This window comes from Cervus canadensis, chromosome 13, assembly GCF_019320065.1.
Source record: "Cervus canadensis isolate Bull #8, Minnesota chromosome 13, ASM1932006v1, whole genome shotgun sequence".
In the NCBI taxonomy this organism is placed as follows: domain Eukaryota; kingdom Metazoa; phylum Chordata; class Mammalia; order Artiodactyla; family Cervidae; genus Cervus; species Cervus canadensis.
The window spans coordinates 48350123-48372174 of record NC_057398.1 but is presented as its reverse complement, the minus strand read 5'-3'; the positions used below and the strand labels follow the sequence as shown (position 1 = coordinate 48372174).

Here is a 22052-nt window from a genome sequence, read left to right as displayed (position 1 = left end):
TCCAGCATTTATTGCTGTAGACTTTTGGATAGCAGCCATCCTGACTGGCGTGTAATGGTACCTCATTGTGGTTTTGATTTGCATTTCTCTAATAATGAGTGATGTTGAGCACCTTTTCATGTGTTTGTTAGCCATCTGTATGTCTTCTTTGGAGAAATGTCTGTTTAGTTCTCTGGCCCATTTTTTGATTGGGTCATTTATTTTTTCTGGAATTGAGCTTCAGGAGTTGCTTGTATATTTTTGAGATTAATCCTTTGTCTGTTTCTTCATTTGCTATTATTTTCTCCCAATCTGAGGGCTGTCTTTTCACCTTACTTATAGTTTCCTTTGTAGTGCAAAAGCTTTTAAGTTTCATTAGGTCCCATTTGTTTAGTTTTGCTTTTATTTCCAATATTCTGGGAGGTGGGTCATAGAGGATCTTGCTGTGATTTATGTCGGAGAGTGTTTTGCCTATGTTCTCCTCTAGGAGTTTTATAGTTTCTGGTCTTACATTTAGATCTTTAATCCATTTTGAGTTTATTTTTGTGTATGGTGTTAGAAAGTGTTCTAGTTTCATTCTTTTACAAGTGGTTGACCAGTTATCCCAGCACCACTTGTTAAAGAGGTTGTCTTTTTTCCATTGTGTATCCTTGCCTCCTTTGTCAAAGATAAGGTGTCCATAAGTTCGTGGATTTATCTCTGGGCTTTCTATTCTGTTCCATTGATCTATATTTCTGTCTTTGTGCCAGTACCATACTGTCCTGATGACTGGCTTTGTAGTAGAGTCTGAAGTCAGGCAGGTTGATTCCTCCAGTTCCATTCTTCTTTCTCAAGATTACTTTGGCTATTCGAGGTTTTTTGTATTTCCATACAAATTGTGAAATTCTTTGGTCTAGTTCTGTGAAAAATACCGTTGGTAGCTTGATAGGGATTGCATTGAATCTATAGATTGCTTTGGGTAGAATAGCCATTTTGACAATATTGATTCTTCCAATCCATGAACACGGTTTGTTTCTCCATCTGTTTGTGTCCTCTTTGATTTCTTTCATCAGTGTTTTATAGTTTTCTATGTATAGGTCTTTTGTTTCTTTAGGTAGATATACTCCTAAGTATTTTATTCTTTTTGTTGCAATGGTGAATGGTATTGTTTCCTTAATTTCTCTTTCTGTTTTTTTCATTGTTAGTGTATAGGAATGCAAGGGATTTCTGTGTGTTAATTTTATATCCTGCAACTTTACTATATTCATTGATTAGCTCTAGTAATTTTCTGGAAGAGTCTTTAGGGTTTTCTATGTAGAGGATCATGTCATCTGCAAACAGCGAGAGTTTCACTTCTTCTTTTCCTATCTGGATTCCTTTTACTTTTTTTTCTGCTCTGATTGCTGTGGCCAAAACTTCCAACACTATGTTGAATAGTAGTGGTGAGAGTGGGCACCCTTGTCTTGTTCCTGATTTCAGGGGAAATGCTTTCAATTTTTCTCCATTGAGGGTGATACTTGCTGTGGGTTTGTCATATATAGCTTTTATTATGTTGAGGTATGTTCCTTCTATTCCTGCTTTTTGGAGAGTTTTAATCATAAATGAGTGTTGAATTTTGTCAAAGGCTTTCTCTGCATCTATTGAGATAATCATATGGTTTTTATCTTTCAATTTGTTAATGTGGTGTATTACATTGATTGATTTGCGGATATTAAAGAATCCTTGCATTCCTGGGATAAAGCCCACTTGGTCGTGGTGTATGATTTTTTTAATATGTTGTTGGATTCTGTTTGCTAGAATTTTGTTAAGGATTTTTGCATCTATGTTCATCAGTGATATTGGCCTGTAGTTTTCTTTTTTTGTGGCATCTTTGTCTGGTTTTGGAATTAGGGTGATGGTGGCCTCATAGAATGAGTTTGGAAGTTTACCTTCTTCTGCAATTTTCTGGAAGAGTTTGAGTAAGGTAGGTGTTAGCTCTTCTCTAAATTTTTGGTAGAATTCAGCTGTGAAGCCATCTGGTCCTGGGCTTTTGTTTGCTGGAAGATTTTTGATTACAGTTTCGATTTCCTTGCTTGTGATGGGTCTGTTAAGATCTTCTATTTCTTCCTGGTTCAGTTTTGGAAGGTTATACTTTTCTAAGAATTTGTCCATTTCATCCAAGTTGTCCATTTTATTGGCATAGAGCTGCTGGTAGTAGTCTCTTATGATCCTTTGTATTTCAGTGTTGTCTGTTGTGATCTCTCCTTTTCATTTCTAATTTTGTTAATTTGGTTCTCTCTTGCTTCTTAATGAGTCTTGCTAATGGTTTGTCAATTTTGTTTATTTTTTCAAAAAACCAGCTTTTAGCTTTGTTGATTTTTGCTATCGTCTCTTTAGTTTTTTTGCATTTATTTCTGCCCTAATTTTTAAGATTTCTTTCCTTCTACTAACCCTGGGGTTCTTCATGTCTTCCTTCTCTAGTTGCTTTAGGTGTAGAGTTAGGTTATTTTTTTGGCTTTTTTCTTGTTTCTTGATGTGAGCCTGTAATGCTATGAACCTTCCCCTTAGCACTGCTTTACAGTATCCATAGGTTTTGGGTTGTTGTGTTTTCATTTTCATTCATTTCTATGCATATTGATTTCTTTTTTTTGATTTCTTCTATGATTTGTTGGTTATTCAGAAGCGTGTTATTTAGCCTCCATATGTTTGCATTTTTAACATTTTTTTCCTGTAATTGAGATGTAATCTTACTGCACTGTGGTCAGAAAAGATGACTGGAATGATTTCAATTTTTTTGAATTTTCCAAGACCAGTTTTATGGCCCAGGATGTGGTCTGTTCTGGAGAAGGTTCCGTGTGCACTTGAGAAAAAGGTGAAGTTGATTGTTTTGGGGTGAAATGTCCTATAGATATCAATCAGGTCTAGCTGGTCCATTGTGTCATTCAAGGTTTGTGTTTCCTTGTTAATTTTCTGTTTAGTTGATCTATCCATAGTTGTGAGTGGGGTATTAAAGTCTCCCACTATTATTGTGTTAGTATTAATTTCCTCTTTCATACTCGTTAGCGTTTGCCGCACATATTGTGGTGCTCCTATGTTGGGTGCATATATATTTATAATTGTTATATCTTCTTCTTGCATTAATCCTTTGATCATTATGTAGTGTCCTTCTTTGTCTCTTTTCACAGCCTTTATTTGAAAGTCTATTTTATCTGATATGAGTATTGCGACTCCTGCTTTCTTTTGGTCTCCGTTTGCATGAAATATTTTTTTCCAGCCCTTCACTTTTAGTCTGTATGTGTCTCTTGCTTTGAGGTGGGTCTCTTGTAGACAGCATATATAGGGGTCTTGTTTTTGTATCCATTCAGCCAATCTTTGTCTTTTGGTTGGGGCATTCAACCCATTTACATTTAAGGTAATTATTGATAGGTGTGGTCCCGTTGCCATTTACTTTGTTGTTTTGGGTTCACGTTTATACAACCTTTCTGCATTTCCTATCTAGAGAAGATCCTTTAGCATTTGTTGAAGAGCTGGTTTGGTGGTGCTGAATTCTCTCAGCCTTTGCTTGTCTGTAAAGCTTTTGAATTCTCCTTCATATCTGAATGAGATACTTGCTGGGTACAGTAATCTAGGTTGTAGGTTATTCTCTTTCATTACTTTCAGTATGTCTTGCCATTCCCTTCTGGCCTGGAGGGTTTCTATTGATAGATCAGCTGTTATCCTTATGGGAATCCCTTTGTGTGTTATTTGTTGTTTCTCCCTTGCTGCTTTTAATATTTGTTCTTTGTGTTTGATCTTTGTTAATTTGATTAATATGTGTCTTGGGGTGTTTCGCCTTGGGTTTATCCTGTTTGGGACTCTCTGGGTTTCTTGGACTTGGGTGGCTATTTCCTTCCCCATTTTAGGGAAGTTTTCAGCTATTATCTCCTCGAGTATTTTCTCATGGCCTTTCTTTTTGTCTTCTTCTTCTGGGATTCCTATGATTCGAATGTTGGGGCGTTTCACATTGTCCCAGAGGTCCCTGAGGTTGTCCTCATTTCTTTTGATCTTTTTTCTTTTTTCCTCTCTGCTTCATTTATTTCCACCATTTTATCTTCTACCTCACTTATCCTATCTTCTGTCTCCGTTATTCTACTCTTGGTTCCCTCCAGAGTGTTTTTGATCTCATTCATTGCATTATTCATTTTTAATTGACTCTTTTTTATTTCTTCTAGGTCTTTATTAAACATTTCTTGCATCTTTTCAATCTTTGTCTCCAGGCTATTTATCTGTAACTCCATTTTGTTTTCAAGATTTTGGATCATTTTTATTATCATTATTCTAAATTCTTTTTCAGGTAGATTCCCTATCTCCTCCTCTTTTGCTTGACTTGGTGGGCATTTTTCATGTTCCTTTACCTGTTGGGTATTTCTCTGCCTTTTCATCTTGTTTAGATTGCTGTGTCTGGACTGGGCTTTTTGTATTCTGGAGGTCTGTGGTTCCTTTTTATTGTGGAGGTTTTTCCCAGTGGGTGGGGTTAGACGATTGGCTTGTCAAGGTTTCCTGGTTAGGAAAGTTTGCGTCGGTGTTCTGGTGCGTGGAACTTGATTTCTTCTCTCTGGAGAGCAATGGAGTGCTCAGTAATGAGTTTTGAGATGGGTCTATGTGTTAGGTGTCACCTTGGGCAGCCTGTATGTTGACGTTTAGGGCTATGTTCCTGCGTTGCTGGAGAATTTGCTTGGTATGTCTTGCTCTAAAACTTATTGGCTCTTGGGTGGTGGTTGGTTTCAGTGTAGGTATGGAGGCTTTTGGACGGTCACTTATTACTTAAAGTTCCATGTAGTCAGGAGTTTTCTGGTGTTCTCAGGTTTTGGGCTTAAGTCTCCTGCCTCTGGATTTCAGTTTTATTCTTCCTGTAGTCTCAGGACTTCTCCAACTACACAGCACTGATAATAAAACTTCTAGGTTAATGGCGAAAAGATTCTCTCCCGTTAGGGACACCCAGAGAGGTTCACAGAGTTACATGAAGAAGAGGAGAGGGAGGAGGGAGATAGTGTTGAGCAGGAGGAGACAAAGGGGGACTCAAGAGGAGAGAGACAGATCTACGCAGTTGTCTGTTCCCAGAATGTTCTCCGTAGCCCAGATACCCACCAAGATTCACAGAATTGGATTGGGAAGAAAAGGAGAAAGGAGGAAATAGAGGTGTTCTGAGGTAGAAAACAGAGAGTCAAGATTGGGAGAGAAAAATCAACACACTCCTGAATAAAAATGGGAACTGAATATTGGATTCTTAAATATTCACAATTTATATCATATATTGAAAAACAAAAATTAAAAATCTAGAGTAGAGATTAGACTCTTAAAAATACTATATTAAAAACAAAAACCAAAACACACACACAAAAATTTTTTTTTAAATATATATGAAGTTCAGTTTAAAAAATAGGGCTTCTCTTTTTTTTTTTTGGTAAGGTTATAGTGTATTGAAAATGAAAATTAAGGAGTAGTAGAGGAGTACTAGAGGACTTTAAAAGAAATAAGAGAAAAAGAAAAATAGAAAATAGAAGAGAAAAAGGAGGAAAAAAAAGAAAGAGAGAGAAAAAAAAAAGAATTTTCCCTAATTAAAAAAATCGTAAAAATCTATGAAAATGAAAGTTAAGGAGTGATGGGGGAGTAATAGGGAATTTTAAAGGAAAATAAAAGAGAAAAAATAAAAAAGAAAAAATTAAAAAAAAATTTTTTTCTTATTAAAAAAAAAAGTAAAAATATATCTAGGAATTTCTCTGGAGCTGTTGTGGTCAGTGTCGGTTCGGCTCAGTTTCAGATATCTCCTAGTTCCAGCTTACAGTTCTCGATATCTACAGGCCTCTTCCGGTGTAATCGGTGTTTTCTACAGGGATTTTAATCTGTTGCACCGCTCTCTCCTGAAGCGGTTCCCTTTGTTTATTTGTCTTCTGTTTGCCGGTTTCTTCAGAGCCTCAATTCCGCCCTGACACAGGCGGGCGGAGGTGGACTCTTATTCAGGTAGCTAGTTCTGTCGCGCTGCTGGGAGGGGTGACGCTGCGGGGAGGGGCTGGCGCTGCCGGGAGAGGCTGGCGCTGGTTTCTCGGCCTGCGCTGCTTAGGATCCCGGCTGCTCCACATGGAGCGCGCCGCGCGCAGCTCCAGCCCTCGGGTGATCCACAAAAGCGCGGAACAAAAGGCTGCGCCTGCTCTTTGTGCCTTCCCCGTCAGAGCGGTCCAGGCAGCCAGGAGCTTGACCAGCGCACTCTCTCCGGGTGCAGCGCACCCTCTCCCTTCCACGGTCCCAATCTCGGTTTCTGCCGGCGCCAGTCGGGTATGGGGTATGTGCGCCTTCTGCCCTCTGCCCCCAGCCCGTCCCCGCCCGCATCGGTCGGGTGCCTGCGCGCTGTGTCTCGCCGCGACCTGCTCCTGCCTCCGGCGGGTCCGGGCCGGCCCGCAGTCTGCGAGCCCCTCTCCGGACTCTCTCGGTACCCCCGTTCCGCGAACGGCCGGCAGCGAGTTCGGGCCGGCCAATTTTCTCTCTCTTCCCTGCTCTCCCACAGTTCAAGCCGGCAACTCACAAAAGCTCCCTCCGATTGTCCTCAGGGCACTCAGGCCCGGACCCTGCCCCAAACAATGCCGCCCGCTCCTCTCCGTGCTGCCCCCACTTGCTGGTGGCGGATGCGGGTGTCTGGGGCACTTTTCTGCTGAGAGTTGCTTTTAGGCACGTAATCTGTGGGTTTTATTTATTGTTTCCCTCCCAGTCAGGTTGCCCTCCTAGATTCAAACACTTCCCCCAGGCCCGCCAGAGCGAGGGTTTCCCGGTGTCTGGAAACGTCCTCTAAAGACTTGCTTCCCAAGACGGATCTCCGTCCTTAGCTCTTTTGTCTCACGTTTTATCTTTTGTCCTACCTCCTTTCGAAGACAATGGGCTGCTTTTCTGGGCGCCTGATGACCTCAGCTAGCGATCAGAAGTTGTTTTGTGAAGTTTGCTCTGCGTTCAGATATTCTTTTGATGAATTTGTAGGAGAGAAAGTGGTCTCCCCGTCCTACTCCTCCGCCATCTTGGCTCCTCCCTTGTCTTTGCTTTTTAATATGCTGTCTAGGTTGGTCATAACTTTCCTTCCAAGGAGCAAGCGTCTTTCAATTTCATGGCTACAATCAACATCCACAGTGATTTTGGAGCCCAGAAAATTAAAGTCAGCCAGTTTCCACTGTTTCCCCATCTATTTGCCATGAAGTGATGGGGCCAGATGCCATGATCTTAGTTTTCTGAATGTTGAACTTTAAGCCAACATTTTCACTCTCCTATTTCACTTTCATCAAGAGGCTGTTTAGTTCTTCTTCACTTTCTGCCATAAGGGTGGTGTCATCTGCATATCTGAGGTTATTGATATTTCTCCCGGCAATCTTGATTCCAGCTTGTGCTTCCTCCAGACCAGCGTTTAGTACTGCAAGTAGTGCAAGTATACTTCTTGCACTATACTTTGATGTTGTGAATTCTTTGATTGTCTTTTTTCAAACATGATATCTTCACATGTAATGTGGTTGGCTGAAGTCTGTAAAATATTTATATCTGTAATCATCTATAGATAATCTGGAATAATTTAATAAATTGTATTTCCTTTCCTGACTAGTAAACACTATGCTCTTTCTCAGCCTGTGAGTTTATTCTCTACTCTTTTTATAAGATAGATTATCAGAGAGAATCTTTATGAGAAACAATCACCTAAAAAAAAAAAAATAATTCACTCTTGTTATTTGGTTGCTCAGTCGTGTCTGACTCTTTGGGACCCCATGGATTGCAGCATGACAGGATTCACTCTTGGATAACATTTTGTTCTCTTTTGGAAGCATGGTTAACTAGAGTAATTTTAGAAATATTCAATATGGTAGAACTGAATAATAACACATGACGAAAAACCCAGGGTATTTTTTTAAAAAGCCTTTATTTATGACTTTTCTAAGTAGAAACAGAACATTTCTAAGTAGAAATTCACCAAATAACTTGATAGAATTAATAGAAAAATAACATTATCTTACCAGCATGAAGTATTAATAGCCAACCCAGTGTTGGGACTGAAAGGCCAAAAGGATAGTACTTGATACTTGAAATTACCTAAATAGTTTACTAAATATAGACATTTATTTCTATAGATATCAAATTTATGTAATCATATAGGAATTTGAGGCTATATCTTAATTAAAATTCTACTTATGAAAGCATTTATATTGAATGAAACAGTATAAAACTAAATATTCAGTACCTGATCAGTCTTCCTTGATAAATGGTGCTTCAACAGCTGGAGAACCTACTCAGTAGAAAGGAGGTAAGATCTGCAGAAAATATAATCTGAGCTTTAGATTTTAAGTTCTAATAGCATCAAAAAGAATTTTTAAAACCTAGGAATAATCTTAACAAAGAAGATGAGAGATCTTTACAAAGTATAGGACACTTACGACAGAAATTAAGGATTACAAAATAAATGAAAATGAAAAGGTAGTCTATGCTCATCAATTGGAAAAATTAATATTGTTGAAATGTCCGTGTTACCCAAAGCAATCTACAGATTCAATGTAAGCCCTACCAAAATTCCAAAAGCATTTTCTACAGAAATAAACCAAAAGTTCTAAAATGTGCATGGACCCACAAAAGACCCAAATAGCTGAAAGAGGTTTGAGAAAAAAGAAAAGCTGGAGGCATTATGTTCTCTGACTTAAAATTATATTATAAGCTATAGTAATCAAAGCAATTGACTTTATTGACTATGCTAAAGCCATTGACTGTGTGGATTACAACAAACTGTGGAAAATTCTTAAAGAGATGGGAATACCAGACCACCTGACCTGCCTCCTGAGAAATCTATATGCAGGTCAAGAAGCAACAGTTAGAACTGGACATGGAACAGTGGACTGGTTCCAAAGTGGGAAAGCAGTACGTCAAGGCTGTATATTGTCACTCTGCTTATTTAACTTATATGCAGAGTACATCATGTGAAATGCCAAGTTGGATAAAGCACAAGCTGGAATCAAGATTGCCAGGAGAAATATCAATAACCTCAGATATGCAGATGACACCACCCTTATGGCAGAAAGTGAAGAAGAACTAAAAAGCCTCTTGATGAAAGTGAAAAAGGCGAGTGAAAAGGCTGGCTTAAAACTCAGCATTCAAAAAATGAAGATCATGGCATCTGATCCCATCACTTCGTGGCAAATAGATGGGGAAACAGTGGAAACAGTGGCAGACTTTGTTTTCTTGGGCTCCGAGATCCCTGCAGATGGTGACTGCAGCCATGAAATTAAAAGATGCTTGCTCCTTGGAAGAATAGTTATGACCAACCTAGACAGCATATTAAAAAGCAGAGACATTACTTTGCCAATAAATGTCCATCTAGTCAAAGCTATGGTTTTTTTCAGTAGTCATGTATGGATGTGAGAGTTGGACCATAAAGAAGGCTGAGTGTCTAAGAATTGATGCTTTTGAACTGTGGTGTTGGAGAAGACTCTTGAGAGTCCCTTGGACTGCAAGGAGATCAGACCAGTCAATCCTAAAGGAAACCAGTCCTGACTATTCATTGGAATGACTGATGCTGAAGCTGAAACTCCAATCCTCTGGCCACCTGATGTGAAGAACTGACTCATTTGAAAAGACCCTGATGCTGGTAAAAAATGAAGGCAGGAGGAGAAAAGGATGACAGAGGATGAGATGGTTGGATGGCATCACTGGCTCGATGGATATGAGTTTGAGCAAGCTCCAGGAGTTGGTGATGGGCAGGGAAGCTTGGCGTGCTGTGGTCCATGGAGTCACAAAGAGTCGGACATGACTGAACAACTGAACTGAATTGAATCAAAGCAATATTGTATTGGCATAAAAACAGACACATATTCAATGGGACAGAATAGAGAGCCCAGAAATAAGTTTGCACATCAGTTATCAACTAAAGGAGCCAAGATACAGTGAAGAAAGAATAGTTTCTTCAATAAATGATGTTGGAGAAAACAGACGGCCACATGCAAAAAAGGTAAGCAGACCCCTATCTTACACCATATGGAAAAATCAATGCAAAACAGACTAAATATTTGGACATGAGACCCAAACCATGAAATTCCTAGAAGAAAATATCAGAACTAAATTCCTTGACGTCAGTCTTGGCAAGGGTTTTTTGGATTTGACACCAAAAGCAAAAATAAATGAGAAGACCACATCAAACTTAAAACCTTCTGCACAGGAAACAATTTTAAAAATGAAAAGGCAACCCATAGAATGAGAGGAAATATTTGCAAATCATAAATCTGATAATAGGTTAATATCCAAAATGCATGTAATCATGCAATTCAATGGGGGGGAGGCAATATGATATAAAAATGGACAAAGGACCTAAATAGACATTTTCCCAAAGAAGACATACAACTGGCCAACAGGTACATGAAAAGGTGCTCAGCATCACTAAGCAACAGGAAGTACAAATCAAAACTGCAGTGAGATATAACCTCATAATTGTCAGAAAGCTTATCATCAAAAAGATAAGATGCTACAAGTATTACAGAGGATGTGGAGATAAGGGAACCCTCATACACTGTTGGTGGGAATGTACGTTGGTACAGCCATTATGGAAAACATTATGGTGTTTCTTCAAAATAAATTAAAAACGGAACTACAGTGTGATCCAGTCATTCCACTTGTGAGTGTTCATCCAAAGGAAATAAAAACCGGGTATCAAAGAGCTGTCTCACTCCCATGTTCATTGCAGCATTATTCCCATTAGCCAAGGTATGTCTGTGTGTGCTGAGTCCCTTCAGTCATGCCCAACTCTGTGCGACCCTGTGGACTGCAGCCTGCAAGATGCCTTGTCCATAGGATTCTCCAGCAAGAATACTGGAGTGGGTTGCTGTGCCCTCCTCCAGGGGATCTTCCTGACCCAGGGGTCTAACCCTTGTCTCTTATGTCTCCTGCATTGGCAGGAGGGTTCTTTATAGAAGCAACCTAAATGTCCATCAAAGGATGAATGAATAAAAAGCCACACACACATACTCAATGGAATATTAACCAGCCACGAAAAAGGAGGAAATCCTTCCATTTTCAAAAACATTGATGGAATTTGGGGGGCAATGTGCAAAATAAATAAGCCAGACTACATGCTATCACATACATGTGGAATCTGGAGGGGTGGAATGTCAAATTCATAGAAACAGAGAGTAGAAAAAATGATTTCCAAGGGCTAGAGGCTGGGAAATAACAAGAGAGTGGTAAATGTTACAGTGAATAAATTACAGTGACAAGATTAATAAGGTTTCAGGATCTAATGTAAAACATGGTGACTATAGTTGATAACACTCTATTTGTAACTGAAATTTGCTGAGTAGAATTTGTATTTTCAAATACAAAAAATAAATAAATACAAAAAAGACTTAAATATTTGAAGTGATAGATGAGAATTCTTTTACCATGTATATGTATGTCAAACCACCATGACATACACTTTAAATATTCTATAATTTTATGTCAATTATGCTTTAACAAAGCTGAAATTGTAGATTTATAAATAAATCAAATTCAAAGAATGAGATTTAAAATCTTTTCACTGGCTTTTTTTCAGTCATTAGCTTAGTCATAATTTATTCTCTAAAAACATAACCAAACAAAGAAATACACTTCATATTTACTGAGACCAATTTGATCCAGACTCTCTGATAAGAACAGAAGTTAAAAACAAAATGGAAAATAAGACTTGATGGTGAATTGATACAAATTTACATACTAGCTCTGTAGAAATGGTTTTGAAAACTCTGGCAAGCCATTTGCTTAATCTGAATCTCAATTTTCACATGTATATATTTAAAATAACAAGAATGTGTTGTTGTAACCATTGAATTTGGGAAAATATTTTGAAAACTGAGAAAAACTTCTATGGAAAGCAAGTGTATTATTTGTTTTGCATGAAACAAATAATAATCTGTATTTTATTATTTTGTTACTTACTGAAGTGACAGATAAAATGTATTGATGAAATGTATTTTACACATAAAGTAAAGTCACTCAGTCCTGTCTGACTCTTTGTGACTCCATGGACTGTAGCCTACCAGGCTCCTCTGTCCACGGGATTTTCCAGGCAAGACTACTGGAGTGGGTTGCCATTTCCTTCTCCATGCCCAAATAGCATTCAGTGATACCTGTCTTAGAAAATTTTATTATAAATAAAATAACTGTATTTTAAGACAATTATATTTTAAGCCTAATCCGCTATTTATGAATACATAGTCTTTCTAACGTATTTCAGACTCTTCAAGATTTTTGTTTTGTCTGATCTTTAAAAAACTGCCAGTCCATCAGGGTAATAGGAAGAACACCGCGGTGGAGCGGTTTGGTCGTTCGTTAGAGGGGGTTCCGCCCTTCGCCCGGCTCTCCGTTGGGCAGCAGAGGAGGCGCCGCGTTCGAAGAAGTGGCCTAGGACTTGGGCAGTGGTCTCAAAGAAAATGGCCCGGACCAAGAGGACAGCTTGTAAATCCACGGGTGGGAAAGCGCCCCGCAAACAGCTGGTCATCGAAGCGGCCGGGAAAAGCGACCCCTCTACCAGCGGGATGACAAGACCTCATCGCTACAGGCCCGGGACCGTTGCCCTCCGAGAAATCCGTCCTTACCAGAAATCCACCCATTTTCTGATTCGGAAGCTGCCTTTCCAGAGGTTGGTGAGGGAGATCGCCCAGGATTTCAAAACCGACTTGAAGTTCCAGAGTGCCGCCATCCGTACGCTGCAGGAGGCTAGCGAAGCGTACCTGGTGGGTTTGTCTGAAGATCCTCAGCCGTGCGCGGTCCATGCGGAGTCACCGTCACGCCCCAAAGACATCCCGTTGGCTCGCTGGATAGGGGAGGGGGCCGGAGGGGAGTTTCACTGAAGACAGTTTTTGTGGTGTTTTGTAGTGAATTCTGTAAAATACTTTGGCTTAGTTTGTGACTTTTTTTGGTAGGAAATTGTTTATAGTATGTTGTGTTTGTACTTAAGTCGTTCCATCTTTCACTCAGGATGAGTGGGAAAAGTGGCCGTTCACAGACTTCAGTTAATATGAGCACTGTTGCTCGGAAAAGACAAGTTGTTAATATGCAAAAGGGACGAGTGATATTTCTTGCTTCTCATGATGCATGTTTTCTGTAGGTTAATGACCTGTTGGGTAATTATTATGGTACTAGAATTGATAAACCTATACTGGGTCCTTTTGCGGTAAAAGTGGTTATGACTTGATCTAAGTGTTTTTAACAGTTGGGGCTGTTAAGTCCAACCATACATGACTGTGAATGTGGGCTTTTTCAAGGGATGAAGATACAAGTCTTAACCACAGTGTAACTTGCAGTTTCCTTAAAAACAAAAAAAGTAAACCTCACAGCTATAGAATACACTATGTGCATTTATAACAGCTATTTTGTATATTGTAGTGTCAGCGTTTTAAAATTAAGTGTTTCACATTGACATGTAGTGGGGAGTCTTGTCATTAAGCTGTGTGGGATTCAGAGTATAGTTGGTTTTCTCCTAACTAGACTGCACGTTTTCCTACATAGTTAAAGTACTTTTGCACATTATACCTTGTATAAGTCCTCATTGTACCACGTGTTAACTAACCCTCTAGGTGATAATGCAAACACTGGATTGATTTGTAAGGGCCCTAGAATATAATACAAGCTATTCATACCAACATCATCTGTTACTTATAGTTAGTGCAGCTTTTCTTTGTGTTGTGGTTGGTCTCATAACTATGTTGAGTTGTTCTCTATCAAGAGGGAACAATGCTGAAGTTATTTTCCTTGTGGAGTTTGTATTATAATAATCCTTTGAGTAAACTTGCTGTGGGGCACACATAGCTTCAGTTTACAGAACCTCTGTCAGCTAAAATAGAGCTTTCTAGGTGGCACTAGTGGTAAAGAATGTGCCTGGCAATACAGGAGCCAAAGATGTGGGTTCGATCCCTGGGTTGGGAAGATCCCCTGGAGGAGGAAACAGCAGCCCACTCCAGTATTCTTGCCTGGAGAATCCCATGTAGCCTGGCGGGGGTCATGAAAGAGTCAGACAGACACCACTGAAGCGACTTAGCACACTCACTTACCAGTTAAAATGGTGTCCTCTGGCATAAGTTCCAGCGAAAATCATTTCATAGAGATGTCTTTCCAAGTGATTTTAAAATTTATCCTTCTACTGAAGTTTTTAGGTCAATTATGTATGTTGACTAATTTTACAAGTGAACTTATTTACCAAAAAAAAATACCCCAATCCATCTTTTATACTTTATAGTTAGTACACACCCAATATATTTCATATTTTAATTCCTTTAATACATTTACATTTAATTTTTAAAATACAGTTTACCACTGGTAAAAATTACTTTGTAAGAATTTCTATTTAACCGTTCTCTCTGGGTCATGTAATTTAGGCACATAGTTTGAAGAGAAGTTGGTACAAACTCCTAGTGAAACCCCAGTCAATTTAAATTTTTTACAAAGACTTGTAGGTGTTTTCGGAGAAGGAAATGGTAACCCATTCCAGTACTCTTGCCTGGAAAATCCCATGGACGGAGGAGCCTGGTGGGCTGCAGTCCATGGAGTCGTTGCGACTCGGACACGACTGAGAGACTTCACTTTCACTTTTCACTTTCATGCACTGGAGAAGGAAATGGCAGCCCACTCCAGTGTTCTTGCCTGGAGAATCCCAGGGATGGGGGAGCCTGGTGGACTGCCGTCTCTGGGGTCACACAGGGTTGGACACGACTGAAGTGACTTAGCAGCAGTAGCAGCAGTAGGTGTTTTGAATTGTTCCTTCTATCAGGTAAAAAACTGAATGGGAAAATGCAGGTGCATTTATGCAAATAGCTATCCTTAATGAAAACGTGAAATTTCATATGACCATTACTTTTACTTATTTATACACAAAACATGCTTAAATATTGTGATATGTATAAAACCATACAGAAGGTAACATTAAAAATAAATAAACCATCTGTAAGTGGACCAACAGCCTTTTATATCTAATCGTTTCACAGTATTTGCTGATTTTTTAAATTTAACTTTATGGAAATAAACAGATTTTTTAAAATGATACCATAAATTAATATTTTGTTTTGCTGCAAAAACTACTATGATTTTATCATAGGAAAAATTAAGGAAACAGACTTTTAGTTCCAATTCTGAAAACATACTAATGTTCCTCAACATAGTTAATGTAATGGTTAATACACATTTATAGCTGGAACTAATATGAGTTTTTTTAGTCATTTGGCTCAATATTTCCTTAACATAGTAGATATATTAAGAAATTTTTACCATTATTTACATTGTTTTGGTTGTTGCAAGTACAATCACACAATCACTAACATTTTATGTATTTAATTAATTTATTTATTTATTTATTTTGGGGTCTTCATTGCTTTGCACGGGCTTTCTCTGGTTTCAGTGAGCAGGGGCTACTCTTCATTGCAGTGTGCAGGCTTCTAATTGTGATGACTTCTCTTGTTCTGAAGCACAGGCTCTAGAGGTTGCAGGCTTAGTAGTTGTGGTACAGCGGCTTAGTTGCTCTGAGGCATGTGGAATCTTCCCGGATTAGGATCGAACCCATGTCTCATGCGTTGGCAAGTGAATTCTTATTCACTGCACCACCAGGGAAGTCCTATTTATAGATGTAATTATTTATTAAAATGTAATCACTAACTGACAACATAAGATTATCTCATCAGTAATTAGATATTGACATGATACTGAAACAGCTATAACACATTTTTGTAAATACTGAATTTTTAATTTTATTTCTTTGTAAAATTTGCAGCTATGATAAAAAATAGTTTACCCAAATATAAAATAAAATGAAATTTAAAATGTGGAACAAAAGTTATTTGTGTTCTAATAGATACTTTTTAAGCAAGTTATACCATCAATAATTAGGTTGCTATTATAAAATGATAATGCTGTCTTTGATCACTCTTTTGTGTTTGCTGATTGATATTACAAAATACAAACATATTTTTCTGAGGGATGACCTGGGTTTGGCTTTTTGCATGGTCAAATAGTTCATTTCCCATGTTAAAAATTTAAGGTGGCTTTGTATGATTTTATTTCATTGTGTTTTACTTCAAGGACAGAGAAGCTGTGCAGCTGCCTAGATGGGCTGTCACTTAAGTGATGTTGAGCTGCTGAAATGAGAAAAGGTCAAGACCTTGCAAAGTGTAAAGCTGTCTTCAGATTGGCCACTGCTCTTCTTCTGCATTACTTTCTTCAGGCTCTTTCTTAGGGCTTGTGATTTAGTATGTGCTGTACCTGTGTGTGTCTGATCAATCAAGTCTGTCTCTTGAGCCCCCATGAACTGTAGCCCAGCAGGCTCCTCCATGCAGGGAATTTTCCAGGCAAGAATACTGGAGCGGGTTGCCATTTCCTACTCCAGGGGATCTTCCTGACCCAGGGATTGAACCTGCGTCTCTTGCATTTCCTGCATTGGCAGGTGTATTCTTTACCAGTCTGCCACCTAGGAAACCCTCCTGGCTACTGGGCATTACTAAAGCGGCCTCTTCCTGTAGCATTCAGTAAGATGTCTTAAGTGAGTGCTGGCTGAGATGAAGTTTCTTCCTTGATTATTTTTTTAATCTATTTTCTTTCCACTCAACAGGTTGTATTCCTTGAGTCCAAGCAGCATAGTAATCTGGCAAGAATGTACTCCCAGAGTAAGAGCTTTCCATGGCTTGAAGGAAAAAGGAGACAGCTACAACCCATGTAAGATGAGAACAGGGGCCTGAGAAGAGCTCTGGGACACCGCTGGAGTAGCCCTGAGCCTATGGTGGAAGTGCTCATTCACATCCCTGAGTTTACTGTAAAACAAGCACTGTCTCAAAACACAAAGAGAAAAGTAAAAAATAAACAGGAATCCCTGTCTCTCTGGTATTTATGTTCTAATGGGAGTGGAGAAGAAGCAGATGGTTAATAAATAATGAAAGCAAATTACATTAGTGAGGAATAAGTGTGACAGGGAAGAATAAAGCAGGAAATTGAATTCGCTATTATTAGAAAATTGAAACATTAAAAAGTAAGGTCTGGGTTGAATCAGTAAAAACTTTACACTTAAAAATAGACATAGGCTTCCCTGGTGGCTCAGTGGTAAGGAATCCGCCTGCCAATGCAGGAGACATGGGTTTGATCCCTGATCTGGGAAGGCCCCACATGCCACAGAGCAGCTAAGCTCGTGTGCCACAAACGTTGAGCCTGTGCTCCCGAGTCTGTGCTCCACAACAAGAAGCCACCCCAATGAGGGGCCCGTGCACCACAGCTAGAGAGTAGCCCCCACTTGCCACAACAGGAAAAGAGCCCTCGCAGAAACAAAGACCCAGCACAGCAAAAAATAAATAAATGAATAATTTAAAAAATAGACGTAAAGTAGGTGAGGTTACTGGGGCTTCCCTGGTAGCTGAGCTGCAAGAATCTGCCTGCAATGGAAGAAATCCTGATTTGATTCCTGGGTGGGGAAGAATCCCCTGCAGAAGGGATAGGCTACCCATTCCAGTATTCTTGGGCTTCCCTGGTGGCTCAGATGGTAAAGAATCTGCCTGCAATGTGGGAGACCTGGCTTCGATCCCTGAGTTGGGAAGATCCCCTGGAGGAGGGCATGGCAACCCACTCTAGTATTCTTGCCTGGAGAATCCCCAAGGACAGAGGAGCCTGGCAAGCTATATAGTCCATGGGGTCACAAAGAGTCAGACATGACTGAGCACCTAAGCACGGCACAGCATAGGTGAGGTTACCAGCCATATGAATAGTTCTGGGGAAAGTGTCTAAACAGAGGAAGCACATGTGCAGTCTTGGACATCTCCTTAACCTCAGGAGTGACAGATGTGGTTCATCTCATCTCTTTGCTCCAGCAGAGCTCAGCTCCTGCCATTAACTTTATCCTTGAGGTATCAGAGGAAACAAAACTCCAGTTCACTCCACTTGACGAACTCCAGTTATTCAGTCCAGAGGCCCAACTACCTCCTACCTCAGCATGAGACCAAGTTTGTTTTATCCCAAGCAGCTAAAAAGATCGGTATGAGAAGGTCATAGCTGATTTTTGGTTGAAGTGGAGAGAAAGAGATCAGAAGTAAGGTTTTAGGCATGTTAAGTTTGAGAAGTTTCTCAGACAGCCACGCAGAGATGCTCAGAAAGTATGTGGGATATCAGTTCAGTTCAGTCTCTCAGTCATCTCCAACTCTTTGCGACCCTATGGAATCACAGCATGCCAGGCTTCCCTGTCCATCACCAACTCCCAGAGCTTGCTCATACTCATGTCCATCAAGTCGGTGATACCATCCAACCATCTCATCCTCTGTCATCCTCTTCTCCTCCTGCCTTCATTTTTTACCAGCATCAGGGTCTTTTCCAATGAGTCAGTTCTTCCCATCAGGTGGCCAGAGGATTGGAGCTTCACTTCAGCATCAGTCATTCCAATGAATAGTCAGGACTGGTTTCCTTTAGGATGGACTGGTTTGATCTCCTTGCAGTCCAAGGGACTCTCGAGAGTCTTCTCCAACACCACAGTTCAAAAGCATCAATTCTTTGGCACTCAGCTTTCTTTATGGTCCAACTCTCACATCCATACATGACTATTGGAAAAACAATAGCCTTGATTAGACAGACCTTTGTTGGCAAAGTAATATCTCTGCTTTTTAATACTGTGTCTAGGTTTGTCATAACTTTTCTTCCAAGGACCAAGTGTCTTTTAATTTCATGGCTGCAGTCACCATCTGCAGTGAATCTGGAGCCCAAGAAAATAAAGTCTGTCACTGTTTCCATTGTTTCCCCATCTATTTGCCATGAAGTGATGGGACCAGATGTCTTCATTTTTGAATGTTGAGTTTTAAGCCAGCTTTTTCACTCTCCTCTTTCACTTTCATCAAGAGGCTCTTTAGTTCTTCTTCACTTTCTGCCATAATGGTGGTATCATCTGCATATCTGAGATAATTGATATTTCGCCAGGCAATCCTGATAGTTCAGTTGGTAAAGAATCTGCCTGCAATGCAGTTTGATTCCTGGGTCAGGAAGATTTGCTGGAGAAGGGATAGGCTACCCACTCCAGTATTCTTGGGCTTCCCTTGTGGCTCAGCTGATGAATCTGCCTGCAATTCGGGAGACCTAGGTCCAATCCCTGGGTTGGGAAGATCCCCTGGAGAAGGGAAAAGCTACCCACTCTAGTATCCTGGTCTGGAGAATGCCATGGACTGTATAGTCCATGGGATTGCAAAGAGTCAAACACAACTAAGCAACTTTCACTTTGACTTTTCTGGCAATCTTGATTCCAGCTTGTGCTTCATCCAGCCCAGCATTCTGCATGATGTACTCTGCATAGAAGTTAAATAAGCAGGGTAACAATATACAGCCTTGACATACTCCTTTCCCAATTTGGAACCAGTCCGTTGTTCCATGTCTGGTTCTAACTGTTGCTTCTTGACCTGCATACTGATTTCTCAGGAGGCAGGTCAAGTGGTCTGGTATTCCCATCTCTTTCAGAATTGTCCATAGTTTGTTGTGATCCACACAGTCAAAGGCTTTAGCATTGTCAATGAAGAAGAAGTAGATGTTTCTCTGGAATTCTCTTGCTTTTTCTATGATCTAACAGATGTTGGCAATTTGATCTCTTGTTCCCCTGCCTTTTCTAAATCCAGCTTGAACATCTGGAAGTTTTCAGTTTGTGTACTGCTGAAGCTTATACAAAGATCCATGTATCTATGTGTTTACTTATTACCTATAAACTTGTTTTAATTTTTAATTCAATGGTTTTGCATGATTATTTTTTTATATTGCTGTCTAATGAAACTTCTACTTTATTTTGTCTAATGTGAGTGAATCAGTAATTGGCCAATTAAAAAGCTCAAATTGGCAGATGCATAGCTGACTGTTCCTTTGAGATCAGTGCTCACAGATAGATGTAAACTACAGAAAAAAATCCTCATTTGATATTTTAAGGATTATGGTAATAAATATTTTCTAGAAATATTTAAGGCAAAAGGAGATGAGAGCAGCAGAGGTTGAGATGGTTGGATAGGGCATTCAAAGGACATGAATTTGGGCAAACTCTAGTAGATAGTGAAAGACAGGGAAGCCTGGTGTGCTACAGCCCATGGGGTCGCAAAGAGCTGGATACAACTTAACAATAGAACAACAACAATAAATATTTTCTAGAACCTAAATTTTTCCCATGGAACAAATATAATTGGTAACATTAAATATCCAGATAAACATATGTTGTATTTTCATATGTAATTCAGTCATATATGCATGTAAGTGGTATAGATCTTAGAAATACAATCCCGTATTCCAAATTTCAAAAATGTTGATCTGTACTGAAAGAGATACGGTCTTGAGTTACTGGCCAATTGGCCACCTGAATCAATCAGTACTTACTGTAGAAAAAGACATATTTACAGCTTTTCAAGTCAAAGGTATCAAATATAGGGAATCAGACACTTATAAAATTGTTTAGGTACTAAAGAATTAAAAGCCAAGGGGAGAATTTGTAGGTTTCAAATTTTACTCATGAGTTTTGGGGCTTCCCTGTTGCCTCAGATGGTAAGGAATCTGTCTGAATTGCAGGAGACTTGGGTTCAAACTCTGGGTCAGGAAGATTCCCCCTGGAGAAGGAAATGAATACCCACTCCAGTATTCTTGCCTGAAGAATTCCACGGATAGAGGAGCCTGGTGGGCTCCAGTCCATGGGGTCACAGGGAGTTGGACACGACTGGGCGACTAATGCTTCACTTCACTTCTCACCTCACCACTTTGTCAAGATACTATCACCATTACTACTCCAGCCTTGTAAAGCCAGACAAGTGCATGAGAAATAACCCAATATTGATGGGGGGAAAAAAAGACCCGGAACTCTTACTTATAGAAAAGCACAGAGTTCTGGCCGTTCAGCTGGAACCACCATCTTCCAGTAATTCACCAAAATGACCGAAACGAAGGGAACGAGGGGACCACCTGTTATGTCTTCTCTGTGTGCTCAGTCACTCAGCCATGTCTCTTTGTGACCTCATGGACCGGAGCCCACCAGGCGCCTCTGTCCATGGGATTTCCAAGCAAGGATACTGGAGTGGGTTGTCATCTTCTTCTCCAGGAGACTCTTCCCAATCTAGAGACGGAACCCACATCTCCTGCACTGGCAGGCAAATTCTTCACCACTGAGCCACCTGGGAAACCCTAGGCCTTCAGAAAACATTGAATTCTTCCTTTGGCCACATACATGTGAGTCTACAAGAAAGCTGATATTGCAGACATCAAGGGAATGGGCACTGTTCAAAAAGGAATGCCCCACAAATGTCACCACAGCAAATCTGGAAGAGTCTACAATGTCATCCGGAATGCTGTTGCCATTGTAATAAACAAACAAGGGCAAGATTCTGGCCAAGAGAATTAATGTGTGATTGAGCATATTAAGCACTCTAAAACCCTAGGTTGCTTCTTGAAACATGTGAAGGAAGATGATAATAAAGAGGAAGCCATGGGACTTCCCTGGTGATCCAGTGGCTAAGATTCCACACTCCCTAGTCAGGGAGCCCAGGTTCAATACCTGCTTAGGGAACTAGATCCTCCATGTTGCAACTAAGAGCTGGCTAACTCAAATCATTAAATATTTAAAAGGAAAAAAAGAAGGAAGGCAAAGAGAAAGATTGTTAGGTTCAGTTGAAGTACCAGCCTGCTCCACCCAGAGACACACATTTCATGAGAACCAATGGAAAGGAGCCTGAATTGTTTGAATCCATTCCCTGTGAATTCATAGCATAACAGGCATGAGAAAAAATAAAAGATCTGGATGATAAAAAACACATATAAAAACAAACAAACATGTACTTCTGCTCACCACTCATTTAAGTGAAAATGTCCTGAGAGAGTGAAACTCAAGGTAGAGATCCACAGTTGAATCAATCACTGTATCCATCTCTGGGGAATGATTATGTTTTGTTTTTCCTAATGAAGATACACCGTTCTATGATAATTAGAGATAAAATTATAAGGTAGAGCTGCACCAACACATCTTACATGTAATATTTAAGAAGAAAGAAAATACCAGCTAATATATGCTAATTAAAATGAAGAATTTGCTGCTGCTGCTAAGTCACTTCAGTCGTGTCCTATCCTTAGCG

The 22052-nt window shown here is 39.8% G+C and overlaps 1 protein-coding gene across 2 annotated transcripts in view; it reads left to right on the top strand.

Moving 5' to 3' along the window:
• LOC122451656 (histone H3.3C-like) overlaps positions 1 to 16807 on the top strand; it is a 63128-nt gene extending 46321 nt beyond the window's left edge. Inside the window, exons 1-2 of one of the 2 annotated variants that reach the window (XM_043484548.1) lie at positions 12316 to 12692; positions 16553 to 16807. In XM_043484548.1, coding sequence (XP_043340483.1) covers positions 12390 to 12692; positions 16553 to 16660 — 411 coding nt within the window. In that variant the 5' untranslated portion in view covers positions 12316 to 12389 and the 3' untranslated portion in view covers positions 16661 to 16807. Of the gene's footprint in view, positions 1 to 12315; positions 12693 to 16552 lie in introns of those variants that run through there. The other variant, XR_006272494.1, reaches the window with a different exon arrangement.
• Positions 16808 to 22052: the final 5245 nt, after the last annotated feature.